The sequence below is a fragment of the Bos grunniens genome, chromosome 23 (genome assembly GCF_055505025.1).
Source record: "Bos grunniens cultivar Pamir isolate PY7600 chromosome 23, Bosgru_T2T1.0, whole genome shotgun sequence".
Classification (NCBI taxonomy): Eukaryota; Metazoa; Chordata; class Mammalia; order Artiodactyla; family Bovidae; genus Bos; species Bos grunniens.
The window spans coordinates 46,929,391-46,944,590 of record NC_141187.1 but is presented as its reverse complement, the minus strand read 5'-3'; the positions used below and the strand labels follow the sequence as shown (position 1 = coordinate 46,944,590).

General features: G+C 41.1%; 1 protein-coding gene across 11 annotated transcripts in view; it reads left to right on the top strand.

Moving 5' to 3' along the window:
• Window positions 1-15,200, top strand: part of SYCP2L (synaptonemal complex protein 2 like) — a 70,614-nt gene that overhangs the window by 12,575 nt on the left and 42,839 nt on the right. For 6 of the 11 annotated variants that reach the window (XR_015152559.1, XR_015152558.1, XR_015152561.1 and 3 more), the window contains 7 exons: window positions 707-741; window positions 2,120-2,262; window positions 3,903-3,955; window positions 4,898-4,943; window positions 7,819-7,911; window positions 8,011-8,071; window positions 15,020-15,162. Coding sequence is in view for 3 of the 11 variants with exons in the window: in XM_086370326.1 (XP_086226452.1) it covers window positions 707-741; window positions 2,120-2,262; window positions 3,903-3,955; window positions 4,898-4,943; window positions 7,819-7,911; window positions 8,011-8,071; window positions 15,020-15,162 (574 nt within the window). In the remaining 8 variants the exon portion in view is untranslated. Of the gene's footprint in view, window positions 1-706; window positions 742-2,119; window positions 2,263-2,455; window positions 2,579-3,902; window positions 3,956-4,897; window positions 4,944-7,014; window positions 7,270-7,818; window positions 7,912-8,010; window positions 8,072-15,019; window positions 15,163-15,200 lie in introns of those variants that run through there. The other 5 variants (XR_015152563.1, XR_015152564.1, XM_086370328.1 and 2 more) reach the window with 3 other exon arrangements.

Sequence of the window (15,200 nt, the reverse complement as noted above, 5' to 3'; positions counted from 1 at the left end):
ATGTAAAACCTGCAAACATAAAATTAAGTAGAACTCTTGATAAGACCATTCTAAGACTTCTATTAAATTGTGACAAATCCATCCATTTATTATGAGAAACTGAACTATTACAAGATTTCTAAAATCCATTCTTTAGCTTTGGAGTTATGACATTAAAAAAGATCTGCATCACCCTTGTCAGCATTTAATTGAAATTCTTAAATGAACATGAAGTTTGGGAATCTCTGGTGGTTACAGTAATGCGATAACCCCATTACATCTGTAACTTTATCAGTTTTAAAAATTGATTCCAAACAGCAATAGGAAAGACCCACAGCACCTGCTGTATCGTTTCTTCCAGGGTCAAGCTATGTAATAATAATAATAAAGAATATATATCTTCACAGGGTGGTGAGGTGATTATAGAATTCCAGAATCTTAGCATTTGATGAATTGTCTGGAGAGGATCAAACTCATTTATAGAAGAACTAGAATCTCATAATGTGTAGTAGTTCTAGTTTCTCTTTAAAAAAGTATATTTAAGTCAATATATAAATTTGAGACTTTTCCCATAAAAATATGTTCTTGACATTGAGGACATTCTGATAATGAGTTTGAAATACTTAAAAAAAATATACATCTCGGTTTAAAATTTTAATGCCAATGTATTAAAGTTTTACTTATTTATGTTCATCCCAGTAAAATGAAATTTATCTAAATATTTCAGGAAAGACCTTGCAAGGACAATCTTGACTGTGGGTGGTAAGAAGCATTTAGAATTTTAAATATGAGAATATTAAATACTGGACATGGGGGGGTTTAATGAGCATCTTGGAACTATGGGGAATAATGTATGGTCAAATTGAAAATAGGAAGTAGAATTTTATTTTTAATTTATGATTGAAGCATTAAGCATGCTGAAACCATAAAGAATAGTTAATGAATATTCCTTTACTCTCCAATGAAGTGAGTCAAATTTGATCATTTTTCCACATTTGCTTCAAATTCTTTTTTAAGTAAATCAGAGTTACAGGTAAAGGCCCATGTCCAAATTCCCATCCCATTCCCCTCTTTATCTGTAGAGATAATCCTTGACTTGGACTTGTTTTCCATTTTCAAGAATATGTTTATACTTTAATACATATATCCACAAGCAACATACACTGTTATTTTGCAAATTTAAGTTTGCATATCCAGTTGCTATTTGGTTGTTACCTTTAAAATTGTTTAATATTTAAATATGTTGGGATATGTAGTTTTGTTTATCTGCTCTGAAAAACCATAGTTTATCTTGAGATTTTGTTATAGTAGAAATATTTCTTAAGGCTGGGGGGAAAAAATCTCCTTTTTTTTTAATTGAGGTCTAGTTGATGTATAATATTATATAAGTTACAGGTATACAATATAGTAATTCAGAATTTTTAAAGGTTATACCCAGTTTATAGTTACTGTAAAATTCTTTCTGTATTCCCCATGCTGTGCAGTATGTCCTTATAGCTAATTTTATACCCAATACTTTGTACCTCCTACTTCCTCACTCCTATCTTGCCCCTCTCCCCTTCCCTCTTCCCACTGGTAACCACGAATTTGTTCTCTATGTCTATGAGTCTTAGCCATAGTTGGTTTTGAATGTTTTAATATATCTGAAATACAGAATACAGAAGTAACATTTAATTTTTTTAGAAAGTGTTTCCTTATTGACCTATTGTTTGGATTTTTCTCCTAAAATTTCTTACAGATGAATTTAAATGATTATTGGGGCTTCCCTGGTGGCTCAGATTGTAAAGAATCTGCCTGCAATGCAGGAGACCTGAGTTTGAACCCTAGGTCGGGAAGATCCTCCAGAGAAGGGAATGGCAACCCACTCTTGTATTCTTGCGTGGAGAATTGCATAGACAGAGGAGCCTGGCGGGCTGCAGTCCATGGGGTTCCAAAGGGTCAGGCACGACTGAGCAACTAACACGTTCACACTTTAAATGATTATAATTGCTCCAGGATACAGCTTGCTGCTTAAAACTAGAAGCCACGTGCTAGTCGTCTAAGCTGGAGCTTCTTAGAGCAAATGCTGGTCTGTGGACCTTGTTGCTGCGTTTGCTTGGTGCCCAGAATCATCCCTGTCTGCCCTGTCTTTAATCTCTAGATTATGACCAGCAGGTGGCTCTTTGTGAAGCATTGTGTAGATTGACGACCAGAAAATCCAGGGAGGACTTTGTCCCTCAGTGGTTTGAAGATGACACCATTGCTAAGGCTTTCAAAGAAATTAACGACCGAGAATTTGAGACGGTGAGATCTATGGTCATGAAAATTCCATTTAATCAATATTCATGAAGCAACTTCTCAGAGCCTTCGTGTATGTTGGGCTTAGGGGAGGGTTTTTTCCTTCGAGTGTGATTGTGTTGGCATTTTGAAGCTTCCTGTTTCCCACTTATGTGAAAATAAGTTGAGGACAATAGAAATAGAGTATGTGTGGAACAAATACCAGCTTAGAGTTAGGACATCTTTATAGGAGACAGCCTGGAGACAGAACTGTGTGAATTTGATGGATCCAGTCAGAGACCATGTCATGGAGCCGGAAGTGACTTTCAACAAACCTTGACAGGTAGGGAGAGTCAGAGAAGAAAAGAATGTGCCTTGCAGAGAGCACCTGGGGTGGTGGTGGAGGCTGAAGCTGGCCTGGGGGCTCTGCTGGCAGAGGAGTATTGTGGGGTGGTTATGACCTGGGCCCTCCAACCTCCGCAATTTGAAGTAAGTGAAAGCCGCTCAGTCGTGTCCAGCTCTTTGCAACCCCATGGTCTATATAGTCCATGGAATTTTCCAGGCCAGAATATTGGAGTGGATAGCCTTTCTCTTTGCCAGGGGATCTTCCCAACCCAGAGTTCGAACCCAAGTCTCCCACATTGCAGGCGGATTCTTTACCAGCTGAGCCACTAGAAAAGCCAATAATTTTTGGTGTCTTTCATGTAACCTGCTTCCCTGGTAGCTCAGTTGGTAAAAAATCTGCTTGCAGTGCAGAAGACCCCAGTTTGATTCCTGGGTCAGGAAGATCCACGGGAGAATGAATAGGCTACCCACTCCAGTCTTCTGGCCTGGAGAATTCCATGCACTGTATAATCCATGGGGTCACAAAGAGTCGGACACGACTGAGTGACTTCACTTTCACTTTTCACTTTCAGTTTTGCAAAACAAAAGTAATTATCTTGTTTCTCAAATCATTTTCCGTCAGAAAAGCAATTTCTTAGTGGAATTGCTTTTAGAGGAAGGCTCACATCCGTGTCCCTTTAGTGCTGAATGTAGACGTGGAGCGTGAGGACTGTTTACCACAACAGACATCCCCTGCCAACAAGAGGGAAAAACGCCTGGATCAGTATTTCTCTAGTTTTAGAATTTGGGGGTTGGCAAGTTTGCCTCCCTAATGGGTTTTGATTAGGAGAACTCTAGACGTATTCTTTATTCTTAGAACCTATAGCAGGAGGGAGATTTCAGGGAGGAGCAGGAGAGAGAACTGCTGATAAGGGAAATTGACAGTGGATAAATACACCAGGATAAACCCCCAGTTGATAAGTTTTATGGGTTTGTGGTTGGCTTGTGCTGGGGAGATGGATGCCCAAGGGTTAGTCAAATATTACAGTCTAGATCATCAGTAAGAGGTATTCCTCTCGTTCACTCTTTTAACCCAGGGAAACATAATTGCACATAAAGTATTCCTCAGCTGGGGGTTCAGAACTTGAGCCTGGAGCCTCCTTTTTCTGATACAAAGTTCTGTTACAGTTATCATGGTTAATAATGAGTCCTTATGGAGTCTTGATGTCACTGGATCCTGAAAATGTAGAAGCAAACACTGGTCTCTGTTATGCTGCAAAGGGTAAAGATATATTGAATATCTTGGTTTGTTTAACAAAAAGTTTGCATTATTTACTTTGAAGGATTGTAGACGGTTTATCAATCACCTAAATGACAGACTTGGTGACCAAAGAAGGTAAGACGTTTCTCTGAGCTTTACTTTATTAACTAGTTCTTTTCTGAATGTCTTTTTAAAATTTTATTTGATTTTTGGTTGCTCTGGGTCTTTGTTTCTGCACGCGGGCTTTCTCTATAATTGCAACAAGCGGGGGCTCCTCCTCATTGCGGTGCACGGGTTTCTCTTGGGGTGGTTTCTCTTGGGGTGGTTTCTCTTGCTGCAGAACGCAGGCCGTGGGGTGCATGGGTTTCTGTAGTTGTGGCTCATGGGCATAGCTGTTCCAAGGCATGCAGGATCTTCCCCAGGCTAGGGATCGAACCTGTGTCTCCTGCATTGGCAGGCAGATTCTTATCCCGTCCTACCAGAGAAATCACTGAATGTCTAATGTTTTTTAAGAAATCTAGAATCTGTTTTATTTTAGGGGAGAATACAGAATACAGAATTTACTGGGCATCACTGGGTTATCCATTGAGTAGAACGCTCAGAAGAGAAGACTCATTGTGCCTAGCGATTCATTAGTGTGTGTGTAAGATGGTTTCATTCAGTCTAACATATTTATTTGTGATTTAGAGCAGTTGTAACATTATATCCTCCAGAGAGATTTTATGAAGAATGATTTCCTGTAGGTCTGAGGATAACTAGAGAAAGACATATTATGGACAGTTAAGTCTTTGAGAAAATATTGGCTAAATTCACTCCTTTCCTTAGGACTCTTGCCAGGCAGCTGGGTTGAGGTGTATATTGTACTGGAAAACCTGGCCTGTAACCTGCCAGGTGGGATGTGAATTTTGCCCACGGTAATAGATCTCCATTTGCAGCTTTGAGAGCCTCTTCCATACTTTGTACCAAGGGACTTAACAGCACACCTAGTTATCCATGCTTGTTTGTAGAATGTCTGTAGCTTGTGTGTGGGGTCCATCCATATTTTATTTTACTTTTTAATTCTGAGATGTTTTGCAGGGTCTATTCATTTCCATGCACTGCTGCTTTTGCTGGTGAGCATGAGGTATGTCTGTCTTTGGGGCTGTGAAGTCGGGTGCTATATAGTGAGATCCATAGGTAGATGTACATCAGGCCAAACTGCTCTCGCTACACAGAAGGGTGTGTGTGTGTTTTTTTTTTAAGAAATCTTGCTTTTCTTCCTAGAGGCCTCAACTCTGAAGCTTATTATTTAAGAGCCCTGCTGTTACTACTTGATAAATGAATTTTTGAGTTTATATACTTTGTTCACAAGGTCAGTTACAGGAACCTTGTCGTACTTTATCCTGGTGATGGGCATCATTGTTCACACCTGGATTGGAGGGAACAGGGCAGGGCCCTTGCTTCTTTCCTTCCAGTAAGTGCCTCCCACTCTGTCCCCAGCAACTGGGGTCACTCTCCTTTCTCTAGGTCATTCTACCTTGTACTTCATAGTCCAAAATTGTGTAGTCTCTTTTCACCCTCTTCTTTGGCTCCTAGAGGAACAAGATCCTTCATGTAAAAGTGCTCCAACCTGCACCATCTCAGGTTTTTTTTTTTGGGTAAAATTTTCAAAGGTCTCTGGACCTGGACTTCACTGAGGTTTCCTGGATCATGTCTCTTAAATGTCTTAGTTAACCCTTTCTTTGTTTTGGGTCTAGCGCGCCCTTCTTGGCCTCTGTGAGCTGAACTGTTAGATCATGACTACATGATAAACTCTTTCTCTCTCGAACTGATTTTGGTAGCTTGGTTCCTGCATCTCAGGTCTGTCTGTTTTTCCTTCTGGTTGTCTGAGGACTCCAGTCCCTGCTTGCTTGCTTCTTTCTAGGACTTCTAAATTTCCATCAGCTTCAGTAGGGGGTCCGTACATTGGCTTTCCACGCCACAGACATATGTTAACACCTTTGCTCAACTCTGTAGCTGTCATTAATAAAAAGTAGACATGCCTGATGCAATGCTGGCCAAGAAATACTGTTTATTGGAGAAGCAAGTGGGAGAATAGTAAGTCTAGTGTTTGTCCCACTTGCTGAGGAATAGAAACTTTATATATGCTTGCTGAGCGTGTCTAACATATCTGGGAAGAAACAAAGGCATTGTTAATGGTTCCTATGAAAAGGGACCTCTGTGAAGTTGGGGGACAAAGAAGGAGATATTTACTCTTTCTATAAGCACCATACACACACATTCACACACATAAGTACTGTACTGTTTTAATCTAGCTTTCTTTCCTTCTTTCTCCTTTCTTTAAGAGCATGTATTTATTTTGTAATACAATCATTTCTTGGTACCTATGGGGGGCCAGGCCCAGGACCCCTTGTGGATGCCAAAATCTGTGGATACCCAAGTCCCTTATCTAAAACAGCTTAGTATTTGCATACAATGAACACACACTCTCCCACATACTTTAAATCACCTCTAGATTACTTACAGTGCCTAACACAGTGCAAATGCTGTGCAAATAGTTGTAAATATTAATACAATCAGATCAGATCAGATCAGATCAGTTGCTCAGTCATGTCCAAGTCTTTGTGACCCCATGAATCGCAGCACGCCAGGCCTCCCTGTCCATCACCAACTCCCGGAGTTCACTGAGACTCACGTCCATTGGGTCAGCGATGCCATCCAGCCATCTCATCCTCTGTTGTCCCCTTCTCCTCCTGCCCCCAATCCCTCCCAGCATCAGAGTCTTTTCCAATGAGTCAACTCTTCGCATGAGGTGGCCAAAGTACTGGAGTTTCAGCTTTAGCATCATTCCTTCCAAAGAAATCCCAGGGCCGATCTCCTTCAGAATGGACTGGTTGGATCTCCTTGCAGTCCAAGGGACTCTCAAGAGTCTTCTCCAACACCACAGTTCAAAAGCATCAATTCTTCGGTGCTCAGCCTTCTTCACAGTCCAACTCTCACATCCATACATGACCACTGGAAAAACCATAGCCTTGACTGGACAGACCTTTGTTGGCAAAGTAATGTCTCTGATTTTGAATATGCTATCTAGGTTGGTCATAACTTTCCTTCCAAGGAGTAAGCATCTTTTAATTTCATGGCTGCAGTCACCATCTGCAGTGATTTTGGAGCCCAGAAAAATAAAGTCTGACACTGTTTCCATTGTTTCCCCATCTAGCTCCCATGAAGTGGTGGGACCGGATGCCATGATCTTCGTTTTCTGAATGTTGAGCTTTAAGCCAACTTTTTCACTCTCCTCTTTCACTTTCATCAAGAGGTTTTTGAGTTCCTCTTCACTTTCTGCCATAAGGGTAGTGTCATCTGCATATCTGAGGTTATTGATATTTTTCCCAGCAATCTTGATTCCAGCTTGTGTTTCTTCCAGTCCAGCGTTTCTCATGATGTACTCTGCATAGAAGTTAATATGTTATGTAAGTAATTGCCAGCATGTGGCAAAAATCAAGGTTTGCTTTTTGGAACTTTCTGAATCAATCCACATTTGTTTGAATGAACCCATGGATACGGAGGAGTGTCTGTAATCAATGAAAATGAGGATAACGTGAAATCTTCAGGTCTTAGCCTTCTTCCAACACGTGGCAAGTTAGACAGCCAACCACCATTTTTATTTGATCACCGCACCTCCTTGCTAGAAGTTCCTATCCATATGCCATGTGGACTGTTACTGCTTTCACAGAGAACTATTTCCTCTGTGACTTGCACTAGAAAAAAAAATGGTGTGGATAGTTATCTGACACATTTAAACATCTGTTGCTAAGTATGGAGTTTTTATAAGTATATAGAGTTTTTTCAGAAGTAGGTGAGCTATTACAGTTGAAACCCTCTTCCTGTTTTGCAGAAGTGAGAGACAATAGGAGACCCTGTAATCTTAAAGTAGGATTGTTCTAGGGAAAGAAGTTCTGTTTTCAGTGGAATTTTCATTTGACTCTTTCACATATTAATGCTGAAATTATATCTTACAGATGAGAAAACCTGCAGATGAAAAATTAGAGAAATTTTGGATCGATTTCAACCTAGGGAGTCAGAGCGTAACTTTTTGTATAAACAATCCTGAGGTAATCATGTTTGATTCCTGTTTAAACCTCAGTGCTTAGAGAATGTTGATATCCAGTGTGTGTTAAGTGCTCATGAATTTCACTTTTTTTTTTTTCAAGAGTGATCTGTGGGACTCAGTAAGACTTTTGAAGGAAGCAGTGATGAATTTCAGCATACTAGGTAAGATGTGCATTCTAAACCACTCCACATTTTACTGCTGAGTGTTATTTCTGTTTACAGTTGCTGTGTATGCTTAGTTAATTCAGGGTGAACTTTGCTTGCACTTGAGGTAGAGGGAGCTGGTGAGTGTGGTGGAAGCCAGGCTGTGCTCAGGGAAGGACTGGTGACTCCTCCAGTCTGTAACGTTGGGGTTCAGTGGCTTGCCTGATTTTCTCACTGTAAAAAATGGCTATAGTTCCTGAACAAATTGAAAATAGAGTCACCATGGGATCCAGCAGTTCCACTTCTGGATTTATATCTGGAAGAATTGAAAGTTGGACTTGAATAGATTTGCATGCCAATGTTCATGGCAGCCTTATTCACAATAGCCAAGAGATGGAAGACACCCAAGTGTTCATCGACCGATGAATGGATAAAGTAGATGTAATCTGTACATACAGTGGACTGTTATTTACCTTATAAAAAAAAAGGAAATTCTGGCACATGCTACAACATAGATGAACCCTAAGGATGTCATGCTAATTAGTAAATGCTAGTCCCCCACTCCAGTACTCTTGCCTGGAAAATCCCATGGGCGGAGGAGCCTGGTAGGCTACAGTCCATGGGGTCGCGAAGAGTTGGACCCGACTGAGCGACTTCACTTTCACTTTTCACTTTCCTGCATTGGAGAAGGAAATGGCAACCCACTCCAATGTTCTTGCCTGGAGAATCCCAGGGACGGGGGAGCCTGGTGGGCTGCCGTCTATGGGGTCGCACAGAGTCAGACACGACTGAAGTGACTTAGCAGTAGCAGTCACAAAAAAGACGAATACTGTATGATTCCACTAAAATGAAGTGTCTGAAGTGAAGTCAAGTTGATGGAGACAGAGAGCAGAATGGTGGTTACCAGGGGCCGTGGGGAGGGGCAAATGGAGAGTTGTTCAGTGGGTGCAGGGTTTCAGATTTGTAAGATGAGATCTTTTCCACAACCACATGAATATACTTAATGCCACTGAACTCTACACTTAAAAAGATTAACAAGGGAAGTGTTATATTTTGTAGCACAGTTTTAAGAAGTGGTTATAGTAAAATGGCCATCTGGGGAGGCCTTACAAATAGCTGTGAAAAGAAGAGAAGCAAAAAGCAAAGGAGAAAAGGAAAGATATAAGCATCTGAATGCACAGTTCCAAAGAATAGCAGGAGAGATAAGAAAGTCTTCCTCAGCGATCAATGCAAAGAAATAGAGGAAAACAATAGAATGGGAAAGACTAGAGATCTCTTCAAGAAAATCAGAGATACCAAGGGAACATTTCATGCAAAGATGGGCTCAATAAAGGACAGAAATGGTATGGACCTAACAGAAGCAGAAGATATTAAGAAGAGGTGGCAAGAATACACAGAAGAACTGTACAAAAAAGAGCTTCACGACCCAGATAATCACGATGGTATGATCACTCACCTAGAGCCAGACATCCTGGAATGTGAAGTCAAGTGGGCCTTAGAAAGCATCACTATGAACAAAGCTAGTGGAGGTGATGGAATTCTAGTTGAGCTATTTCAAATCCTGAAAGATGATGCTGTGAAGGTGCTGCACTCAATATGCCAGCAAATTTGGAAAACTCAACAGTGGCCACAGGACTGGAAAAGGTCAATTTTCATTCCAATCCCAAAGAAGGGCAATGCCAAAGAATGCTCAAACTACCACACAATTGCACTCATCTCACATGTTAGTAAAGTAATGCTCAAAAGTCTCCAAGCCGGGCTTCAGCAATACGTGAACTGTGAACTTCAGATGTTCAAGCTGGTTTTAGAAAAGGCAGAGAAACCAGAGATCAAATTGCCAACATCCACTGGATCATGGAAAAAGCAAGAGAGTTCCAGAAAAACATCTTATTTCTGCTTTCTTGACTATGCCAAAGCCTTTGACTGTGTGGATCACAATAAATTGTGGAAAATTCCCAAAGAGATGGGAATACCAGACCACCTGACCTGCCTCTTGAGAAACCTGTATGCAGGTCAGGAAGCAACAGTTAGAACTGGACATGGAACAACAGACTGGTTCCAAAAGGAAAAGGAGTACGTCAAGGCTGTATATTGTCACCCTGCTTATTTAACTTCTATGCAGAGTACATCATGAGAAATGCTGGGCTGGAAGAAGCACAAGCTGGAATCAAGATTGCCAGGAGAAATATTACTAACCTTAGATATGCAGATGACACCACCCTTATGGCAGAAAGTAAAGAGGAACTAAAGAGCCTCTTGATGAAAGTGAAAGAGGAGAGTGAAAAAGTTGGCTTAAAGCTCAGCATTCAGAAGACGAAGATCATGGCATCTGGTCCCATCACTTCATGGCAAAGAGATGGGGAAACAGTGGAAACAGTGTCAGACTTTATTTTTTTTGGGTCCAAAATCACTGCAGATGGTGATTGCAGCCATAAAATTAAAAGACGCTTATTCCTTGGCAGTAAAGTTATGACCAACCTAGATAGCATATTAAAAAGCAGACATATTACTTTGCCAACAAAGGTCCATCTAGTCAGGGCTATGGTTTTTCCAGTGGTCATGTATAGATGTGAGAGTTGGACTGTGAAGAAAGCTGAGCGCCAAAGAATTGATGATTTTGAACTGTGGTGTTGGAGAAGACTCTTGGGTTTCTTGGACTGCAAGGAGGTCCAATCAGTCCATTCTAAAGGAAATCAGTCTGGGTGTTCTTTGGAAGGAATGATGCTAAAGCTGAAACTCCAGTACTTTGGCCACCTCATGCGAAGAGTTGACTCATTGGAAAAGACTCTGATGCTGGGAGGGATTGGGGGCAGGAGGAGAAGGGGACAACAGAGGATGAGATGGCTGGATGGCATCACCAACTTGATGGACGTGAGTTTGAGTGAACTCCGGGAGTTGGTGATGGACAGGGAGGCCTGGCGTGCTGCAGTTCATGGGGTTTCAAAGAGTCAGACCGACTGAGCGACTGAACTGAACTGAACTGATGGTACCTCCCTTCTGTTTCCCACATATTTGCACTAGCAATTTATGAGTTACAGGGACAATTTCAACATGTATGTAAATATCTGCCCTCTGTCCCCCTCTTCTTAAATCTCCACCACTCACCTTTCTTCTCTGCTTGGTAGGTAGAGTTGAGGGGCATGGAATTGGGGAGTGATTCTTTTATGGGTGGATAAAAGTAAGGTGCTGGTCTAGTTGAGTATTTCAGATGTAATCACACTTAACCAGGATCCCTGAATTGGGTCTTTAAAAAAATACAAGGATGTTTTGAAAATAACTCCATACACATAATCATTGAAGTAATTGGGTTTACTAAAGAGTTAAAATACTATGCAATTATATGGATGCTATGCTTACTTCACAAAGAATCTAGGGCAGCTTGCCTATTTATACCGAAATAATAGAAATGGAAAATTGAAACCACAGACAAGAAGGACAGTGTCTCTCATGCAGGCTGAATTGAACTTGGCCACCGTGGAGGTTCAGATTAGGGTGAAAAGTGGGACCACGTGTAACTTGATTCTCACCCCACCAGCCCTGGAGAGAGCGGACCCATCCTTCCCAGCTGGAAACTCTCACTGGAGGTTCTCCCAAGGGGCTCCTGAGGGTAAGGTGGACCTCACTCAGCCCCCAGTGTTCCTTGCTGGACTTTCCTAGGTACATAAGTTAACTTCAGTGTTTTGTTAAAGGATAATTTTTGAAAAGGTGACATGGTGACCCTCATAAAAATACATTAATAAAACGTGGATTAAAGGCCCCGTTAATGAGATAATTGGTAAGATGTAGTAACCAGGAAGATGCAAAGAACTACACAAATAGATTTGTAAATAGATGCGTTTGATAAACACAATTTGAGTTTCTATGAACAAGAATCACTTGCGTTATTTAATTTCTTCTGTTAAATATTATTAGAAAAAGAGGGAAGTTGTGGCATGAGGAGGCAGTAGAGGAAGAGGCAGAAGGAGAGCCTTTCACCGTGCAGCTGGGAGAAGGAAAGGGTGGTAAAGACCGCCCATCATTCAGATGCTGATTGCAAGTCAATTACAGGTTGACACCTGTATGCCTGACCACCCGGGTACCACTCAGAGGTTCCCACAAGCTCCTCCTCAGGTTTCATAATTTGCTATAATGGTTCACAGAACTCAGGGAAACATGTTTGTTTACATTTATCAGTTTATTATAGGGGACATACATAATAAAGGATCCAGAGGGTCCACAGTGCAGGGGCCTGCCTTTCTGAGGAGGTCGGCTGCATCACCCTCCTGGAATGTTGGGGTTCACCAGCCCGACGGCTCTGTGAACCCTGAACCCCATAGTTTAGGGATTTTTATGGAAGCTTTATCATGTAGGCATGATCCAATATTAACTCCATCTCTGGCCTTTTCTCCCCTCCCTGAAGGTTGGGAAGATGGAAGTTCCAACCCTCTAACCATTCCTTGGTCTTTCTGGGGACCAGTGTGCATCCTGAAGTTGTCTAGGCTCCTCCAGCCCCCAGTCACCTCATGAACTTACAAAACACACTCATCACTCAGGAGATGCCAAGGGTGTTAGAAGCTCCAGTGTCAGGAACCAAGGTCAAAGACCAAATATGAGAGCAAAAGATGCTTCTAGCACCCCGTTGCTTAAAATGGATTTTAGGAGTTCTGTGTCAGGAACCGAGGTCAAGATCAAATGTATATTTTTTATGGTGACACAGATGGGAAGGAGCAGAAGCCAGCGGTTCTGTAGTCACAGTATATGCTGAGCTGGAAGTGCCCCCTCTCTCTAGGAAAGGGGTTTATAAACATCTCACTAAAAATTTAAATTAAATATAAGTATAAATTAAGAGTAACTCTTTGCAAACCCATGGACTGTAGCCTGCCAGGCTCCTCTGTCCATGAGATTCTCCAGGCAAGAATACTGGAGTGGGTTGCCATGCCCTTCTCCAGGGGATCTCCCCAACCCAGGGATCCAACCCAGGTCTCCAGCACTGCAGGCACATTCTTTACTGTCTGAGTCACCAGGGATACTGTATAGTCACCACCTGTTACTATTTAAGATATATAACTTATCATTGGTGTTTACTCTGAAGTCAGTATTTTATAGAGACTTCCCATGGATCTGACTGTGGTCACATCCTAATATTACTTTGCATATTGTAAGTTTCTGAACCCTGGATTTTGCTGCTGAGGTGGTTTTCAGTAACCCACTTGCCAAGTCAATATCCTATACTTCATAAATATATCACCTTTTGGGGAGACTCTGAGATTCATAAAGTGCTTCGTAGGAGCTGGTGGAGGTAGCTGTGACTTGGGGTAGTTTTATAGTTGAGGAAACTGAGGCTTGTATAGCAAACTCGGTGAGCAAGACTTGCCTTTTGTGTGCACAGCCCTTCCTGCTAAGGGGTTGGCAGTGCTTTAGGAGCCTGTTGAGGGTTTGGTATAGTTCTTGGGCTATTTTTTCTCACCCTTGTATCTTTGCATTTAGCCCCACAGCTCAGTTCAGTTCAGTCGCTCAGTTGTGTCTGACTCTTTGTGACCTCGTGGACTGCAGCACACTAGGCTTCCCTATCATCAGCTCCCAGAGCTTGCTAAAACTCATATCCATTGATTCAGTGATGCTGTCCAACCATCTCATCATCTGCTGTCCCCTTCTGCCTTCAGTCTTTCCCAGTATCAGGGTCTTTTCCAATGAGTCAACTCTCCACATCAGGTGGCCAGAGGATTGGAGTTTCAGCTTCAACATAAGTCCTTCTAATGAATATTCAGGACTGATCTCCTTTAGGATGGATTTTTATCTCCAGGTAGTCCAAGGGACTCTCAAGAGTCTTCTCCAACACCACAGTTAGCTATTTACTTTTTCAGATATTGTTTTAAATTGTTTTTGCTGCAGAGTTTGAGACTTACCCTGCAGAGACTGAATGTCCAGTAAGATCAGCCTTTGGGGGATTGTTGAATTTCACTAGAGGCCAGCACTATCCTATGTAAATATGATCTGAACCATATATTTAATTAAAATTTTTCTAGTAACCTCATTAAAGTTTTTTTTCAAGTGGACTAATTTTAATGTGTATTTCACTCAATATGTCCAAAATATTCACAGTTTAACATGTAATCAGTATGAACAATCAGTGAAATACTTTACCTTCTCTTTTTGGTACTAGTCTTTATAAGCTGTGGTTTTGTGCTTATAACACATCTCATGTTGTACTAGCCGTATTTCGAGTATCAGGGGCCACAGATCTGGATCCAGGTGTGTGTCTGTTTTTCCTTTTTCCATTCTCATCAGTTTGTGAACAAGCTTTGCCAGCTCTCATGAGTTTTTGTTCCTACTGCTTCCAATGCAGCTTGTACTCGCTGTGGCTTACGCTTGGATTTGCTGTGAATTGTGGTCTGAACTGGTTCCTCTATTAAAACCAGCTACTATTTGTCAGTAAAGAGCTGGTGTCCTGGTCGGAGACCCTCAAGGAGACTATTGTCTGAGAAGCAGGCCTCTCCGAGGATGTTTCCATTTCTCTTCAAGTGGAGTCTGTTGAGATGAGTGTGGATTATTTCAGTTTGTATATTGGAAACGGTGGATTTTATTTTGAATTATAGAAATGGGTGGGATCTAAGAGAAAGAATGAGAATGAAGGTTGTGCTTAATATATTGAGAAGTAAAATATCTGTCAGAGATGATAGCTTTGTATTCACAAACGTTCTTTTAAAAACTGGATTGAATTTTAGAAGACCCGTCTCAATTGCTATGCTGCTAAATTACTTCTGTTTCTGCAAGATTAACTACTTAAACATAATGTGTGTATATAAAAACACATGTGCATTTGATAAAAATAATTTCAGAGTAACTTTATTTAAATAATGTCTTTTCAACTTCTCATTGCAGAAAAATCTGGACAGTGAGCAAATATCCCAGTCATTTAAAATTATGAAATTTAAAAACACAACCCCTTTCAGTTTGTTGATCTATATTGACTTTATTTTTTGCTAGAAACTGAGATGAAGATGCTCAAAATTTACCTGAAGAAGCCTATTAATATCAGAAACAAAGAAGTGACGAAAATAGAAATCCATTTTGAATTGCAATTCAACATATCACAAGCTTCCATTAAAGCTTTAGGAGAAGACAAACAGGTGATGTGTTTAATTCTTCTGTTTCATTTCCATATTGG